Below are 17,103 nucleotides of genomic sequence, written 5' to 3' on the forward strand. Positions count from 1 at the left end.
AAGCGCTAAAACATACCGGTGTAGTGGGTTTACATAATTCACCCAAGGAACTTTAGTTATCAGAGAGTTCCGGTTGGACGTTTTTTCACGGGACACATTTCCGGCGTTGTTTCACTAGTGAGCCACGGATGAGGAGATGCTGCTTCGTTGTTGATTTAAGTAAAGTCTTAACGTCATTAAAACAGTTAGTTCCATCTTTTGACACTTCTTCCACTCCCGTCCTTGCACGCTACACCACTACAACAAAGATGACGGAGAAAAAACGCTGTCAAAGGTAAGCCACGTAAAAAAGGCCGCCCACAAAACGGGGCATCCTGAAGCGACTGTCAGAAAGCGACTTGAAGATGATCTGTAAAACATCATCTATGCAACATTTTGACCAAGGAACCACCATTACATGTTATGTAGACCACAAGGAAGCGTTTTATATTTTGAAAAAAATAAAAATAAATATGACCCCTTTAATGCGCCCTATAATCTGGTGCGCCTTTTGTATGAAAATAGACCTGACTGGACCCGCTCATCGGCATTGCGCCTTACAATCCGGTGCGCCCTATGGTCCGGAAAATACGGTACCTCTTTCTATTTTTGGCCAAAGTAAAACAAAGAAAAAAATCTGAAGTTGTCTTTATTTTTAAGTTTCTATGCCATGATTTGGCCAGTACGGTCCACGTGGAAATAAATCCTCCATGCGGCCCCTGAGCTAAAATGACTTTGACACCCCTGAGCTACAGCAACACCTGAGTTGCATTACAGAATAAAAATGTCACTGCCAAAAAGGAGAGGACTTTGAAAAAGTTTTTTACATCAAAAGTTTGGACTGCAAAGTTTGCTAGCATAAAACATGAAAATGTCAACACAGTTTACAGTAGTCCAAGTTCCTCTATACCAGTGTTTTTCAAACTTTTTTGAGCCTAGGCACATTTTTCCGTTGAAAAAAATGCGGAGGCACACCACCAGCAGAAATCATTAAAAAACTAAACTCTGTTGACAGTAAAAAGTCGTTGTCGCAATTGTTGGATATGACTTTAAAGCATTACCAAGCATGCATCAATATAGCTCTTGTCTCAAAGTAGGTGTACTGTCACCACTTGTCACATCACACCCTGTCTTATTTGGACTTTTTTGCTGTTTTCCTGTGTGTACTGTTTTACTTCTTGTCTTGCACTCTTATTTTGGTGTTTTTTTCTCTTTTTTTGGTATTTTCCTTTAGCAGGTTCATGTCTTCCTTTGAGCGATATTACCCGCATCAACTTTGTTTTAGCAATCAATAATACTTCAGTTGTTTTTATCCTTCTTTGTGGGGACATTGTTGATTGTCACGTCATGTTCAGATGTACATTGTGGACGCCATCTTTGCTCCACAGTAAGTCTTTGCTGTCGTCCAGCATTCTGTTTTTGTTCATTTGTAGCCAGTTCAGTTTCCGTTTCGTTCTGCATAGCCTTCCCTAAGTTTCACTGCCTTTTCTTTGGGGCACTCACCTTTTGTTTATTTTTGGTTTAAGCATTAGACACCTTTTTACCTGCACACTGCCTCCCGCTGTTTCTGACATCTACAAAGCAATTAGCTACCGGCTGCCACCTACTGATATGGAAGAGTATTACACGGTTACTCTGCCGAGCTCTAGACAGCACCGACACTCAACAACAACACATCATTTGCAGACTATAATCACTGGTTTGCAAAAATATTTTTAACCCAAATAGGTGAAATTAGATAATCTCCCACGGCACACCTGACGGTATCTCACGGCACACTAGTGTGCGGCGGCACAGTGTTTGAAAAACACTGCTCTATACAACAGGAGCACTCTCGTGTTTTTAGGAATTCACTGATAAAATATTTGTCTCACAAGATTTGAACTGAACCTGGGGGCCAGTATGGAGCTATTCCTTGGGCGCTAGTTGAAAAGCCCTGGTGTAGTGCATGGATGCACAGTATAATGCACAATATGTACCGTATTTTTCAGACTATAAGTCGCAGTTTTTTTCATAGTTTGGCCGGGCTCCAGTGCGACTTTAATATGTTTTTTTCCTTCTTTATTATGCATTTTCGGCAGGTGCGACTTATACTCCGGTGCGACTTATACTCCAAAAAATACGGTATACAGTTTCTCCCCTTCTTAGATGTATTTGTTGTATTCAAGGACACTGGCAGGAGGCGAATCTTGTTACCGACTGTACCATAAAGTAGGAACTTTCAGTTCAAGAAAATTGTTGAATGTTTTCCCTCCGGATTTTGCTTCCTGGTTCTCTGCATCTCACCTGAAACGGCAAGGGTAATATGCCTTTGTAGCCGTCTCTCATGGCGACTAAGCACCTAAACAGGATGTGTGCGTGCTTCACTGCACAGCTTTCATCGCAGTGACTCAGCACCATCAACGCTTTCCACAAACATGCAAAACAAAACAAAAATAAATACACTTACTGGGAGCTGGCCTGCGACACCTTGAGGAGCTGGGCGAAGCGGTCCAAGAGCGGCATGCAGATGGGCCCCAGCAGCATCTCGAAGCTGGGCTGCATCAGCTCCGTCAGGCCCTTCATCAGGCTTCCCTCGCAGCAGTACACCTTGTTGTGAGGCGTCACCATGTACGGGATGAAGGTGTAGTTGGCCGAGGATGTCTGTGTTGGCGTGAAGACGACCTCTTTGTTACAACGCAGTGACTACAGCATGATTAAAAGATCCAAAACAGCTAACAAATGCAAGACTTATCACGTCTGACTGCAACGATGGACGCTTTTAAGCTTCCTTTTTTTTCCAATAACACCTGGTGTCGAACTTTGAGATCGGCCCCAGTCCACAAAATGTTTTTGTGGACTGGGGCCCCTCCCCCAATCAACGCCTTCACCACTGCTTAATTTCGGGGTTGTGGACGGCTGAGTAGCGCTTTATAGCGGCAGCCAGCCTCCAGGGCCCCAAATCCCCCCCCCCCCCTGTTGCGAGTTGTTGTGATTACATGTATCATGTTTATGTGTGCTATGCTATGTGAGGTTTTTTCCTTGGACTCAGTCTGGACCCCTCCCGAGGGTCCAGCCTTAGACTGATACTTTTTTTACTCTTCCCCCTTTCCCAATGTCACCTTTTTCCCACCTTTTTTAAGGAGCTCCGTAAGTGGCGGAGCCGTTGGCGGTCCCGTCTTGTCCCCCTTGTAACGTATGTCTGCTCTTAGTGGGACAGTGCCGAAAATGTAATTTCAGTTCTTATGTGTCTTGTACATGTTAAAGAATGGACAATAATAAAGCATCTTGAATCTTGAATCTTGAATAGAGGGTTCGGCTGCAGTGATCTATTCGCATGAGACGGACCAGCTGCGCTGAACAGGGCATTTTAGAGGGTGTTTTAAGGCCCAATCCCAATACACCCCCTCACTCACTACCACTACACACTCCAAATTAAGTACAAAGCCCGTTTCCATATGAGTTGGGAAATTGTGTTCGATGTAAATATAAACGGAATACAATGATTTGCAAATCATTTTCAACCCATATTCAGTTGAATATGCTACAAAGACAACATATTTGATGTTCAAACTGATAAACATTTTTTTTTTTTGCAAATAATCATTAACTTTAGAATTTGATGCCAGCAACATGTGACAAAGAAGTTGGGAAAGGTGGCAATAAATACTGATAAAGTTGAGGAATGCTCAACAAACACTTATTTGGAAAATTCCACAGGTGAACAGGCAAATTGGGAACAGGTGGGTGCCATGATTGGGTATAAAAGTAGATTCCATGAAATGCTCAGTCATTCACAAACAAGGATGGGGCGAGGGTCACCACTTTGTCAACAAATGCGTGAGCAAATTGTTGAACAGTTTAAGAAAAACCTTTCTCAACCAGCTATTGCAAGGAATTTAGGGATTTCACCATCTACGGTCTGTAATATCATCAAAGGGTTCAGAGAATCTGGAGAAATCACTGCACGTAAGCAGCTAAGCCCGTGACCTTCGATCCCTCAGGCTGTACTGCATCAACAAGCGACATCAGTGTGTAAAGGATATTACCACATGGGCTCAGGAACACTTCAGAAACCCACTGTCAGTAACTACAGTTGGTCGCTCCATCTGTAAGTGCAAGTTAAAACTCTCCTATGCAAGGCGAAAACCGTTTATCAACAACACCCAGAAATGCCGTCGGCTTCGCTGGGCCTGAGCTCATCTAAGATGGACTGATACAAAGTGGAAAAGTGTTCTGTGGTCTGACGAGTCCACATTACAAATTGTTTTTGGAAACTGTGGACGTCGTGTCCTCCGGACCAAAGAGGAAAAGAACCATCCGGATTGTTATAGGCGCAAAGTTGAAAAGCCAGCATCTGTGATGGTATGGGGGTGTATTAGTGCACAAGACATGGGTAACTTACACATCTGTGAAGGCGCCATTAATGCTGAAAGGTACATACAGGTTTTGGAGCAACATATGTTGGCATCCAAGCAACGTTACCATGGACGCCCCTGCTTATTTCAGCAAGACAATGCCAAGCCACGTGTTACAACAGCATGGCTTCAGAGTAAAAGAGTGCGGGTACTAGACTGGCCTGCCTGTAGTCCAGACCTGTCTCCCATTGAAAATGTGTGGCGCATTATGAAGCCTAAAATACCACAACAGAGACCCCGGACTTAAGCTGTACATCAAGCAAGAATAGGAAAGAATTCCACCTGAAAAGCTTCAAAAATTGATCTCCTCAGTTCCCAAACGTTTACTGAGTGTTGTTAAAAGGAAAGGCCATGTAACACAGTGGTAAAAATGCCCCTGTGCCAACTTTTTTGCAATCTGTTGCTGCCATTAAATTCTAAGCTAATGATTATTTGCACACACAAAAAAGTTTCTCAGTTCGAACATTAAATATCTTGTCTTTGCAGTCTATTCAATTGAATATTAGTTGAAAAGGATTTATTTACGAATTACACAACGTGCCAACTTCACTGGTTTTGGGTGTTGTAATATGTAAAATAATTGTAAACTGTTATTTGTGTGCAATAGGAAAAAGCCCATGTGTTTTTAATGCGCATTTGAATTTGAATATTGTTCTTAGGGTGCAGTAAGAAACATGTTTAATCATAAGTTTTGTCTTTGATGTTCTGTTAAAATTAAGCCAATAATTAAATGTTTGGTGTTCTCCTTAATGTTGAAAAGTATGAGAAAGTATCGAAATACATAACAATATACATTTTGGTATCAAAATATTGGTGTCGGTACAACTCTAGGTGGGACGTATGTGCAAGCATGACTATGTAGTCGCTTACTTACGTCACTGCATAGTTTAGTAACTATGCAGTGACGTAGCAAGTGGTGTCCCAATTCTTAGGGAAGATTACAAAGCTCTACCGCTTTTTACAAACCCCGTTTCCATATGAGTTGGGAAATTGTGTTAGATGTAAATATAAACGGAATACAATAATTTGCAAATCTTTTTCAACCCATATTCAATTGAATGCACTACAAAGACAAGATATTTGATGTTCGAACTCATAAACTTTATTTTTTTTTTGCAAATAATAATTAACTTAGAATTTCATGGCTGCAACACGTGCCAAAGTAGTAGGGAAAGGGCATGTTCACCCTGTGTTACATGGCCTTTCCCTTTAACAACACTCAGTAAACATTTGGGAACTGAGGAGACACATTTTTTAAGCTTCTCAGGTGGAATTCTTTCCCATTCTTGCTTGATGTACAGCTTAAGTTGTTCAACAGTCCGGGGGTCTCCGTTGTGGTATTTTAGGCTTCATAATGCGCCACACATTTTCAACGGGAGACAGGTCTGGACTACAGGCAGGCCAGTCTAGTACCCGCACTATTTTACTCTGAAGCCATGCTGTTGTAACACGTGGCTTGGCATTGTCTTGCTGAAATAAGCAGGGGCGTCCATGATAACGTTGCTTGGATGGCAACATATGTTGCTCCAAAACCTGTATGTACCTTTCAGCATTAATGGTGCCTTCACAGGTGTGTAAGTTACCCATGCCTTGGGCACTAATACACCCCCATACCATCACAGATGCTGGCTTTTCAACTTTGCGCCTGTAACAATCCGGATGGTTCTTTTCCTCTTTGTTAAGAAGGACACGACATCCACAGTTTCCAAAAACAATTTGAAATGTGGACTCGTCAGACCACAGAACACTTTTCCACTTTGCAACAGTCCATGTTAGATGAGCTCGGGCCCAGCAAAGCCGGGGGCGTTTCTGGGTGTTGTTGATAAATGGCTTTCACTGTGCATTGTAATGTTTTGACTGGCACTTACAGATGTAGCGACAAACTGTAGTTACTGACAGTGGTTTTCTGAAGTGCTCCTGAACCCATGTGGTGATATCCTTTACACACTGATGTCGCTTTTTGATGCAGTACCGCCTGAGGGATCCAAGGTCCGTAATATCATCACTTACGTGCAGTGATTTCTCCAGATTCTCTGAACCTTTTGATGATATTACAGACCGTAGATGGTGAAATCCCTAAATTCCTTGCAGTAGCTTGTTGAGAAATGTTGTTCTTAAAGTGTTTGACAATTTGCTCAAGCATTTGTTCACAAAGTGGTGACCCTCGCCCCATCCTTGTTTGTGAATGACTGAGCATTTATACCTGGCACCCATCTGTTCCCAATTAGCCTTTTCACCTGTGGGATGTTCCAAATAAGTCTTTGATGAGCATTTCTTAACTATCTCAGTCTTTTTTTCCACTAGTGCCAGCTTTTTTGAAACATGTTGCAGGCATCAAATTCCAAATGAGCTAATATATGCAAAAAAGAACAACGTTTTCCAGTTCGAACATTAAATATCTTGTCTTTGCAGTCTATTCGGCAGCACGGTGGAACAAGGGTTAGTGCATGTGCCTCACAATACGAAGGTCCTGAGTTCAATCCCGGGCTCGGGATCTTTCTGTGTGGAGTTTGCATGTTCTTCCCGTGACTGCGTGGGTTCCCTCCGGGTACTCCGGCTTCCTCCCACCCGCCTGAGGGAAGTCTGAGCCATAGATAATTACATTGTAAAATAATGAATAAAAAAATCATTAAAAGAAATTAAATCATTAAATATATTTTTACTTTAAATAAATGAATGACACATTTATGTAATTATTGAAAAATATAGATTATTTATTAAATTTTGTCCGAATTGACCCTCCATGAAGGGGGACGCCTGAAGGAAGTCTGAGCCATTTCCCCACTTTGGGACACATTTAGGAAAGGAGGTGACGCCCCGGCTTGGATCTTTGTAGTCCCACACACAATAGAGCCCAGTCTAAACAAGCAGCGGGCAGACTCGGTTAGAATGTTAGCATTTTCATACCGTCTGGTTTTGCTCATTTGACCTCTAACTTTTTACAGAAAGTCGGCGCATAAGCTTCTGTCCCTATACTCTCGGTCTAGACAGTAGGATGGTTCCACCAGAGTCTGTTTGTTTTAAATTCTCCTAAGCCTGCAACTCGGTGGCGTGACCCTGGAGGATAAACAGAGAAGAAATGAGGCGCATGTGGCGTTTACAGAAAAACAGAGAAGGGGGAAATCTATTTGCCCCTTAAAAAAAACACGCGAGGTCTCCTCTACGTGAGACGGCGGTGGAATTTCAAACATTTTGCGGGATGCAAGCACATGACTGCACCGGGGCGGGCGGTTAGGCGTCTTTTCCCGACGTCTTTAATATCCTATTGTCTGCATGTATGAGAAAAGTGTCAGCAGGGAGAGAAAAGAAAGGAAGGCGCGGCTGCAATGCAACGGGGATTCATGACAACATTGTCCCAACAGAGGCAGCCTTTCACTTGCACCGACACAGGAAGCAAAGTTCCCATGCAATGCTTTTTTGCCGTTTCCTGCCATCGAGGCCATCGCATGCCAGTTATATTATGATAATATAATTATATTCATTATAATTGCATATATTAAAATAACACTGTCATTCGTTTGTGCTACATTTGTGCTGTAGTTATTTTAAAATTGAATGCATTTATTTATATGTCATGCTTTATATATACACCGTATTTTTCGGACTATAAGTCGCAGTTTTTTTCATAGTTTGGCCGGGGGTGCGACTTATACTCAGGAGCGACTTATGTGTGAAATTATTAACACATTAGCGGAAAATATCAAATAATATTATTTAGCTCATTCACGTAAGAGACTAGACGTATAAGATTTCATGGGATTTAGCGATTAGGAGTGACAGATTGTTTGGTAAACGTATAGCATGTTCTATATGTTATAGTTATTTGAATGACTCTTACCATAATATGTTACGTTAACATACTAGTTGGTTATTTATGCCTCATATAACGTACACTTATTCAGCCTGTTGTTCACTATTCTTTATTTATTTTAAATTGCCTTTCAAATGTCTATTCTTGGTGTTGGGTTTTATCAAATAAATTTCCCCCAAAAATGCGACTTATACTCCAGTGCGACTTATATATGTTTTTTCCCTTCTTTATTATGCATTTTCGGCAGGTGCGACTTATACTCCGGAGCGACTTATACTCCGAAAAATACGGTAATCTAGTTTTTATGTAATTAACGTTTCATAGTTTGTATGTTATTAACGTATTATTATTAGAGATGTCCAAAAATATCGGACTGCCGATATTATTGGCCGATAAATGCTTTAAAATGTAATATCGGAAATTGTCGGTATCGGTTTCAAAAAGTAAAATGTATGACTTTTTAAAACGCCGCTGTACGGAGTGGTACACGGACGTAGGGAGAAGTACAGAGCAGTTGCATCTCCCAGTCATACTTGCCAACCCTGCCGATTTTCACGGGAGACTCCCGAATTTCAGTGCCCCTCCCGAAAATCTCCTGGGGCAACCATTCTCCCGAATTTCTACCGATTTCCACCCAGACAACAATATTGGGGGCGTGCCTTAAAGGCACTGCCTTTGCATGCTGGCCCAATCACATAATACCTACGGCTTTTCACACACACTAGTGAATGCAAGGCTTACTTGGCCAACAGCCATACAGGTCACACTGAGGGTGGCCGTATAAACAACTTTAACACTGTTACAAATATGCGCCACACTGTGAACCCACACCAAACAAGAATGACAAACACATTTCGGGAGAACATCCGCACCGTAACACAACATAAACACAACAGAACAAATACCCAGAACCCCTTGTAGCACTAACTCTTTCGGGATGCTACAAAATACACCCCCCGCTACCCCCTACCCACCCACGCCCCCCCAACCCCGCCCACCTCAACCTCCTCATGCTCTCTCAGAGAGAGCATATCCCAAATTCCAAGCTGCTGTTTTGAGGCATGTTAAAAAAAAAAAAAGCACTTTGTGACTTCAATAATAAATATGGCAGTGCCATGTTGTCATTTTTTTCCATAACTTGAGTTGATTTATTTTGGAAAACCTTGTTACATTGTTTAATGCATCCAGCGGGGCATCACAACAAAATTAGGCATAATAATGTGTTAATTCCACGACTGTATATATCGGTATCGGTTGATATCGGAATCAGTAATTAAAAGTTGGACAATATCAGAATATTGGATATCAGCAAAAAAGCCATTATGGGACATCTCTCGTTATTATACATAAACAGCCCCAATCTTGTACACATTTCTGTGTCTATATTATAGTTTCTAGGTAAATGTTTTATTATTCATAACCAGCCCACACCTTGTCAAAATCTCCCCAAACTTGTCCTAAACGTTTGTGCTGCAATTTTTCTTTGTCTAACTATCATAGTTTTTATGTTATTAACGCTATAAAAAGTTGTTATGTTACTAATGAGTTATATTTCATAACCAGTCCTCCAGCCGCCTTGTCCAAATCACCCCAAACGTGTCCCAAACGTCTGTGCTACAGTTGTGCTGGTCTTGTCTAACTATTACAGTTTTTATGATATAGGGCTAGTTACTCACTTTGTTATTGAATAGAAAGTTGATCCATCACCTCCTTGTTATGTTTGTTTGATATACAGTACTGTCTAACATTTTAAATCGCGTTCAAACCAGCTGTTTGATTGTAACGTGCGTCTTGGTTGTAGTTTTCAGTAACATTTTTGGAAGTTTTAAAATCGGCTTCCTCCCACCTCCAAAGACATGCACCTGGGGATAGGTTGATTGGCAACACTAAATTGGCCCTAGTGTGTGAATGTGAGTGTGAATATTGTCTGTCTATCTGTATTGGCAATGTGATGAGTTGGCGACTTGTCCAGGGTGTACCCCGCCTTCCGCCCGAAAGTAGCTGAGATAGGCTCCAGCACCCCCCGCGACTCCAAAAGGGACAAGCGGTAGAAAATGGATGGATGGGAAATCGCCATGTAAAATCGCTAATGCTAATGAGTAGCATGTCAATAGAAAAGCCAATGTACATTAGCATCAAGCTAGCGCAATTTTAGAAAAGTGGAGCCTTATTTTACTTACAATGGGGTGTTGTTGTTTTTTTGGAGTCAATTTCTTTGTTGGCTTTGAAAATTCCAACACGACCTAGTTTGTCTGAGTCCGCTCTCAGTGCTGCTGGAGTGATCACCGGCTGAGTCGGCAACCGGGCGTTACCTGGGTTGCGTGTGACGTCCGTCCATTGGCATCGTTGGATTTTACGTGCATCTTGGACCGGCGGGATTCGGTCGGTATTAAAAAAGTACCGAATTCAGTATCACAGGTTTACAACAAAAGAATAATGCAAAAAAAGTAGTACAAATGGACAAAAAATAAACGTGTTTGTAGGATAAATGTGTAAGAACATTACATGAAAGTATTTTGTGACATGACAACATTATTGTTTAGTTTTTTATCTATTGATAATTCCAAATGTATCTTTAAATCAATAGTTGGCCGGATTCTTTGTGTCGTCGTCCTCAAATACATGAATGTCATAAAAGACAGTATGCTTATAATGTGTGTGAGGGTGTGTGTGTGTGTGTGTGTGTGTGTGTGTGTGTGTGTGTGTGTGTGTGTGTGTGTGTGCTGAAAACAGATGCCAATCTGGGCATGTCAGACCAAGCTGTTGTGAATCAAAGGGTAAGTATCAAGATGATAAGGAATGATGATCAAATAATTCTTTTATGCGGAGTGCTGGTTAAGTGCTGCTAACAGAGAAGAAAGAGCGCCTTGTAAGTGCACATAAAAAGAGAGTTGACATAGATCCTACTGTGAGTCATATTGAAGCATGACCACCTTCTAACAACCCTTGCAGTCTAATCAATATGAAAAACATTTTTTTGTGATTTTTTTAAAACTAATTATAATCAACACCTCAACAATCTTCCCTCAGGTGAGGATTAAATGCCCTTCTCGCTAACATTGCATTTATTTTGTTTAATGAACGGGTCAGGAAAACATTTGGGAGCGGGGTACATACATACATAGACCGCACACAAAATATGACATAGTAAAAACGCATATTGACATTAATTCTGTAAAAATGTGCTGCCTATAAACAAAATGTGGCACGACACCGGCACACCGCTGGTCATTTTTTGTTGTTGTGTTGAGTTGTTTAAAAAACACATGTTTAATAAACAAACATTTATTACAATTAATTAAATCACAATTATTGAAATTCAACGATTTGGTGCATTTGCAAACAACTAATATTATGTATAAAGAAAACTATAACCTGCTATCCAAGAATGTACATCAATTCTTCTCAACAAAAGAGGAGAAATATAATCTTAGAGGAAAACCTAATTTACAAACCCCGTTTCCATATGAGTTGGGAAATTGTGTTCGATGTAAATATAAACGGAATACAATGATTTGCAAATCATTTTCAACCCATATTCAGTTGAATATGCTACAAAGACAACATATTTGATGTTCAAACTGATAAACATTTTTTTTTTTTTGCAAATAATCATTAACTTTAGAATTTGATGCCAGCAACACGTGTCAAAGAAGTTGGGAAAGGTGGCAATAAATACTGATAAAGTTTAGGAATGCTCATCAAACACTTATTTGGAACATCCCACAGGTGAACAGGCAAATTGGGAACAGGTGGGTGCCATGATTGGGTATAAAAGTAGATTCAATGAAATGCTCAGTCATTCACAAACAAGGATGGGGCGAGGGTCACCACTTTGTCAACAAACGCGTGAGCAAATTGTTGAACAGTTTAAGAAAAACCTTTCTCAACCAGCTATTGCAAGGAATTTAGGGATTTCACCATCTACGGTCCGTAATATCATCAAAGGGTTCAGAGAATCTGGAGAAATCACTGCACGAAAGCAGCTAAGCCCGTGACCTTCGATCCCTCAGGCTGTACTGCATCAACAAACGACATCAGTGAGTAAAGGATATCACCACATGGGCTCAGGAACACTTCAGAAACCCACTGTCAGTAACTACAGTTGGTCGCTACATCTGTAAGTGCAAGTTAAAACTCTCCTATGCAAGGCGAAAACCGTTTATCAACAACACCCAGAAACGCTGTCGGCTTCGCTGTGCCTGAGCTCATCTAAGATGGACTGATACAAAGTGGAAAAGTGTTCTGTGGTCTGACGAGTCCACATTTCAAATTGTTTTTGGAAACTCTGGACGTCGTGTCCTCCGAACCAAAGAGGAAAAGAACCATCCGGATTGTTATAGGCTCAAAGTTAAAAAGCCAGCATCTGTGATGGTATGGGTGTGTATTAGTGCCCAAGACATGGGTAACGTACACATCTGTGAAGGCGCCATTAATGCTGAAAGGTACATACAGGTTTTGGAGCAACATATGTTGCCATCCAAGCAACGTTATCATGGACGCCCCTGCTTATTTCAGCAAGACAATGCCAAGCCACGTGTAACATCAACGTGGCTTCATAGTAAAAGAGTGCGGGTATTAGACTGGCCTGCCTGTAGTCCAGACCTGTCTCCCATTGAAAATGTGTGGCGCATTATGAAGCCTAAAATACCACAACGGAGACCCCCGGACTGTTGAACAACTTAAGCTGTACATCAAGCAAGAATGGGAAAGAATTCCACCTGAGAAGCTTAAAAAATGTGTCTCCTCAGTTCCCAAACGTTTTCTGAGTGTTGTTAAAAGGAAAGGCCATGTAACACAGTGGTGAACATGCCCTTTCCCAACTACTTTGGCACGTGTTGCAGCCATGAAATTCTAAGTTAATTATTATTTGCAAAAAAAAAAAAAAAAAGTTTATGAGTTTGAACATCAAATATCTTGTCTTTGTAGTGCATTCAATTGAATATGGGTTGAAAAGGGTTTGCAAATCATTGTATTCCGTTTATATTTACATCTAACACAATTTCCCAACTCATATGGAATTGGGGTTTGTAAAACATTTGTATGCTCGTACAACACTTAAAACCTTTAGTATATCAGTATGTGGAATTAAATTACGGAATGGATTAACCGAAGAAATCAAACAAAGCACCAATGTGATTCAGCTTAAGAGACTGTTCAAACTACAAGTGTTCACAAAGTACACAGAACAAGAATTATGATGAACATCTTGAACCCTTTTTTTTTTTTAATTGAGACAAATATTATTTATGTATTTAATATTATTTATTTGTTCACTGTTCTGTTAGAGAGAACAAGGAAATTTGATAAAATTGCTATGGTATGAAAAGGGGTAGGATTAAATAAGCTCAGCTTCTTCCTACTCCTTTTCGGACGTGCTGTAATGAAACAACTGGAAATGTGTGCTGCATTACATCGTATGCATGTTCAAAATAAACTGAAACTGAATTGACCAGTTGCATGCTGACAGTATTAAAAACGTGAAAAAGTACACTTATTAATGATGAATTTTTTTTTTTTTTTAATCTATCTGTGATTAATCGTGAGTAATTATGGGCAATGTGATTAACCACAATTAAATATTTTAATCGTTTGACAGCGCTACCTTATAATAGGGCTGGGCAATATGCACGAAAAAGTATATCTCGATATATTTTTACTTAAACTCGATATTCGATATATATCTCGATATATTTTTCGGTGAAAGTATACATATAAAGATATTCACTTTTGAGCAATATTCAGTGAAATTGAAGTGAATGACAACTGTACTGTCAACAGTCAGTGACACTTTTATTAACCCAGTTAGTCAAGATGGGTATTAACAGCACAGAAAATAAACTGTTTAAGTAGCACAGAATTACATAACAAAAATCAAATAGAAAAATATTCTTTCTACGTAAAATAAATAACATAGCTGTGCAAATAACACAAAATGTAACAAACTCAGATAAAAAAACATTTTTTTCAGGCAGGCACTTTTTTAATTCCTTTCCTGGTTCGATGACCCGCCCTATCTTGTCTGTCCCTAACCAATCGTGACGCATCATAGTAAACAACCAACCAATCATGGATGTTCTTATATGTGCAAGCACGTCTTGGAAGGAGGAAGGGGAGGGGTTTACTAGCCCATGGAGGGAGAAAAAGGAACACAACAAATAAGCGGCGTTTTTTTTGCCGTATTGGAATATGACTAAGCGTATGTAGCGCTAGGCTTCATTGTGACGATGGTTGGATGTTAAATGTTAATAAAGATACAATGGTTTGCAGAGGTGTACTTACAACAATTTTATAGAAAAATTATACTATTTATAGTCGCGGTGGGGAGTGCTGGGGCATGAAATATTTTCTTTTTCCTTGGGGGGGGGTAACATAAAAAAATTGGGAAGCACTGACTAAATCTAAATAGGCAAAAAGTTGTCAGTAACACATGATAATAGACAGCAAACATGAGTGTTTAAATTCACATTAATATCAATACTTTGTGTACAGTATTTTTATGCTCTTTTTTTATTAAGTCAATCAACCTAAATCTGCATTATTCTTATGTACATTCACCAACTGAAACCAATGTAAACAGGTTAAAATCAACAATTAGATAAGGTAAAAAATACTCACATACAAACATAAATATTATAACAACCACAAAATCAGCACAATGTAAAGAAACGTTATAGTTTACTTACAGTGTTCTTCTGGCAAATGATTTCCTAAAAGATGACAAAAGGAAAAATACATTCAGACATTAGACCAGCACAATTTGTCTTTTGTATTTCAGGAAAATGTATAACTTCTAACTTATTTTACAAGAGCGACCTATCCATTGACACAAACAAAAACAAAAAACAAGACGAAAACATGAGCAGAGTTTACGTCCTCTTGAATTACACGCATTTTCATAAAGATACGCTGATACGTTTAGAAAGGGCTTTTTAAAGGCCTACTGAAACCCACTACTACCGACCACGCAGTCTGATAGTTTATACATCAATGATGAAATCTAAACATTGCAACACATGCCAATACGGCCGGGTTAGCTTACTAAAGTGCAATTTTAAATTTCGCGCAAAATATCCTGCTGAAAACGTCTCGGTATGATGACGCCTGCGTGTGACGTCACGGATTGTAGAGGACATTTTGGGACAGCATGGTGGCCAGCTATTAAGTCGTCTGTTTTCATCGCAAAATTCCACAGTATTCTGGACATCTGTGTTGGTGAATCTTTTGCAATTTGTTCAATGAACAATGGAGACAGCAAAGAAGAAAGCTGTAGGTGGGAAGCGGTGTATTGCGGGCTGCTGCAGCAACAACACAAACACAGCCGGTGTTTCATTGTTTACATTCCCGAAAGATGACAGTCAAGCTTTACCATTGGCCTGTGGAGAACTGGGACAATAGAGACTCTTACCAGGAGGACTTTGAGTTGGATGCGCAGACGCGGTACCGTGAGTACGCATGCAGCTGCGGCTTCCAAACATTTGATCGCTTGCCCGTACGTGCGTGCCGCTATGTGCATGTCACGTACGTAACTTTGGGGACTTTGGGGAAATATATGTGCTGTATGAACTTTGGGGAGGTGAACGGTACTTTGGGCTGTGGGATTGAGTGTGTTGTGCAGGTGTTTGAGTTGTATTGGCGGGTTATATGGACGGGAGGGGGGAGGTGTTTGTTATGCGGGATTAATTTGTGGCATATTAAATATAAGCCTGGTTGTGTTGTGGCTAATAGAGTATGTATATGTCTTGTGTTTATTTACTGTTTTAGTCATTCCCAGCTCAGGTCCCATCCGCCTCTCAAAGCATCTTCCCTATCTGAATCGCTCCCACTGCCCTCTAGTCCTTCACTCTCACTTTCCTCATCCACAAATCTTTCATCCTCGCTCAAATTAATGGGGAAATCGTCGCTTTCTTGGTCCGAATCGCTCTCGCTGCTGGTGGACATCATTGTAAACAATGTGCAGATGTGAGGAGCTCCACAACCTGTGACGTCACGCTACTCGTCTGCTACTTCCGATACAGGCAAGGCTTTTTTATCAGCGACCAAAAGTTGCGAACTTTATCGTCGATGTTCTCTACTAAATCCTTTCAGCAAAAATATGGCAATATTGCGAAATGATCAAGAATGACACATAGAATGGACCTGCTATCCCCGTTTAAATAAGAAAATCGCATTTCAGTAGGCCTTTAACATTGCAAAGCAAAGCACAAAAAGTAAGTGGTAACCTGATGAATGCAAAACTACCAGCGTCAAGAAGCATGCTAGGAGCGAAATCAAGTTTACAGGCAGCGGGGCGTCGCGGAAACAGGAGTGGGGGCGCGAAATAGCTTCCTAATTAGCAGCTTTAGAAAAGGGAAGAATGCCTCATGAGCAATTATCACGCTAAAAAAGACTGCATATGCTTCCATTATGGCGAAGAAAAAAGACATCGTGGAACACCTGAATATTACACTTATACTGGAGGTGAACAGGGTATGGATTTTGTCCGCTTCTCTGCAGATGTTCTTCTGCAAGGCTTGCTAAAACAAAGTTTTGGCACTCAGGTTGTGTGAATAAAGCTTGTCTGGTAAACAGATGCTGGAGGTCAGGTGTCCTCATTCCTCAATTATTTTTCCAAGGGACAGAATTTTTCCCAGCAAACACTGTAATCGTTAAAACACATACATGTACAGTCGCGATCAAAAGTAAAGAACATAATGTCATGGCTGTCTTGAGTTTCCAATCATTTCTACAACTCTTATTTTTTTTGTGATAGAGTGATTGGAGCACATACTTGTTGGTCACAAAAAACATTCATGAAGTTTGATTATTTTATGAATTTATTATGGGTCTACTAAAAATGTGACCAAATCTGCTGGGTCAAAAGTATACATACAGCAATGTTAATATTTGGTTTCATGTACCTTGGCAAGTTTCACT

At 40.4% G+C, this 17,103-nt stretch overlaps 1 protein-coding gene across 1 annotated transcript in view; it reads right to left on the reverse strand.

Annotated features, from left to right (window-relative positions):
• The window catches only part of map3k5 (mitogen-activated protein kinase kinase kinase 5), a 198,083-nt gene that overhangs the window by 130,552 nt on the left and 50,428 nt on the right, over positions 1 to 17,103 (reverse strand). Inside the window, exons 3-4 of the mRNA XM_061987193.2 lie at positions 14,874 to 14,897; positions 2,429 to 2,622 (exon numbers count right to left, since the gene is read on the reverse strand). Of these exons, the coding sequence (XP_061843177.2) occupies positions 2,429 to 2,622; positions 14,874 to 14,897 (218 nt within the window). The remainder of the gene's footprint in view (positions 1 to 2,428; positions 2,623 to 14,873; positions 14,898 to 17,103) is intronic.

The sequence above is a fragment of the Nerophis lumbriciformis genome, linkage group LG26, assembly GCF_033978685.3.
Source record: "Nerophis lumbriciformis linkage group LG26, RoL_Nlum_v2.1, whole genome shotgun sequence".
NCBI lineage: Eukaryota > Metazoa > Chordata > Actinopteri > Syngnathiformes > Syngnathidae > Nerophis > Nerophis lumbriciformis.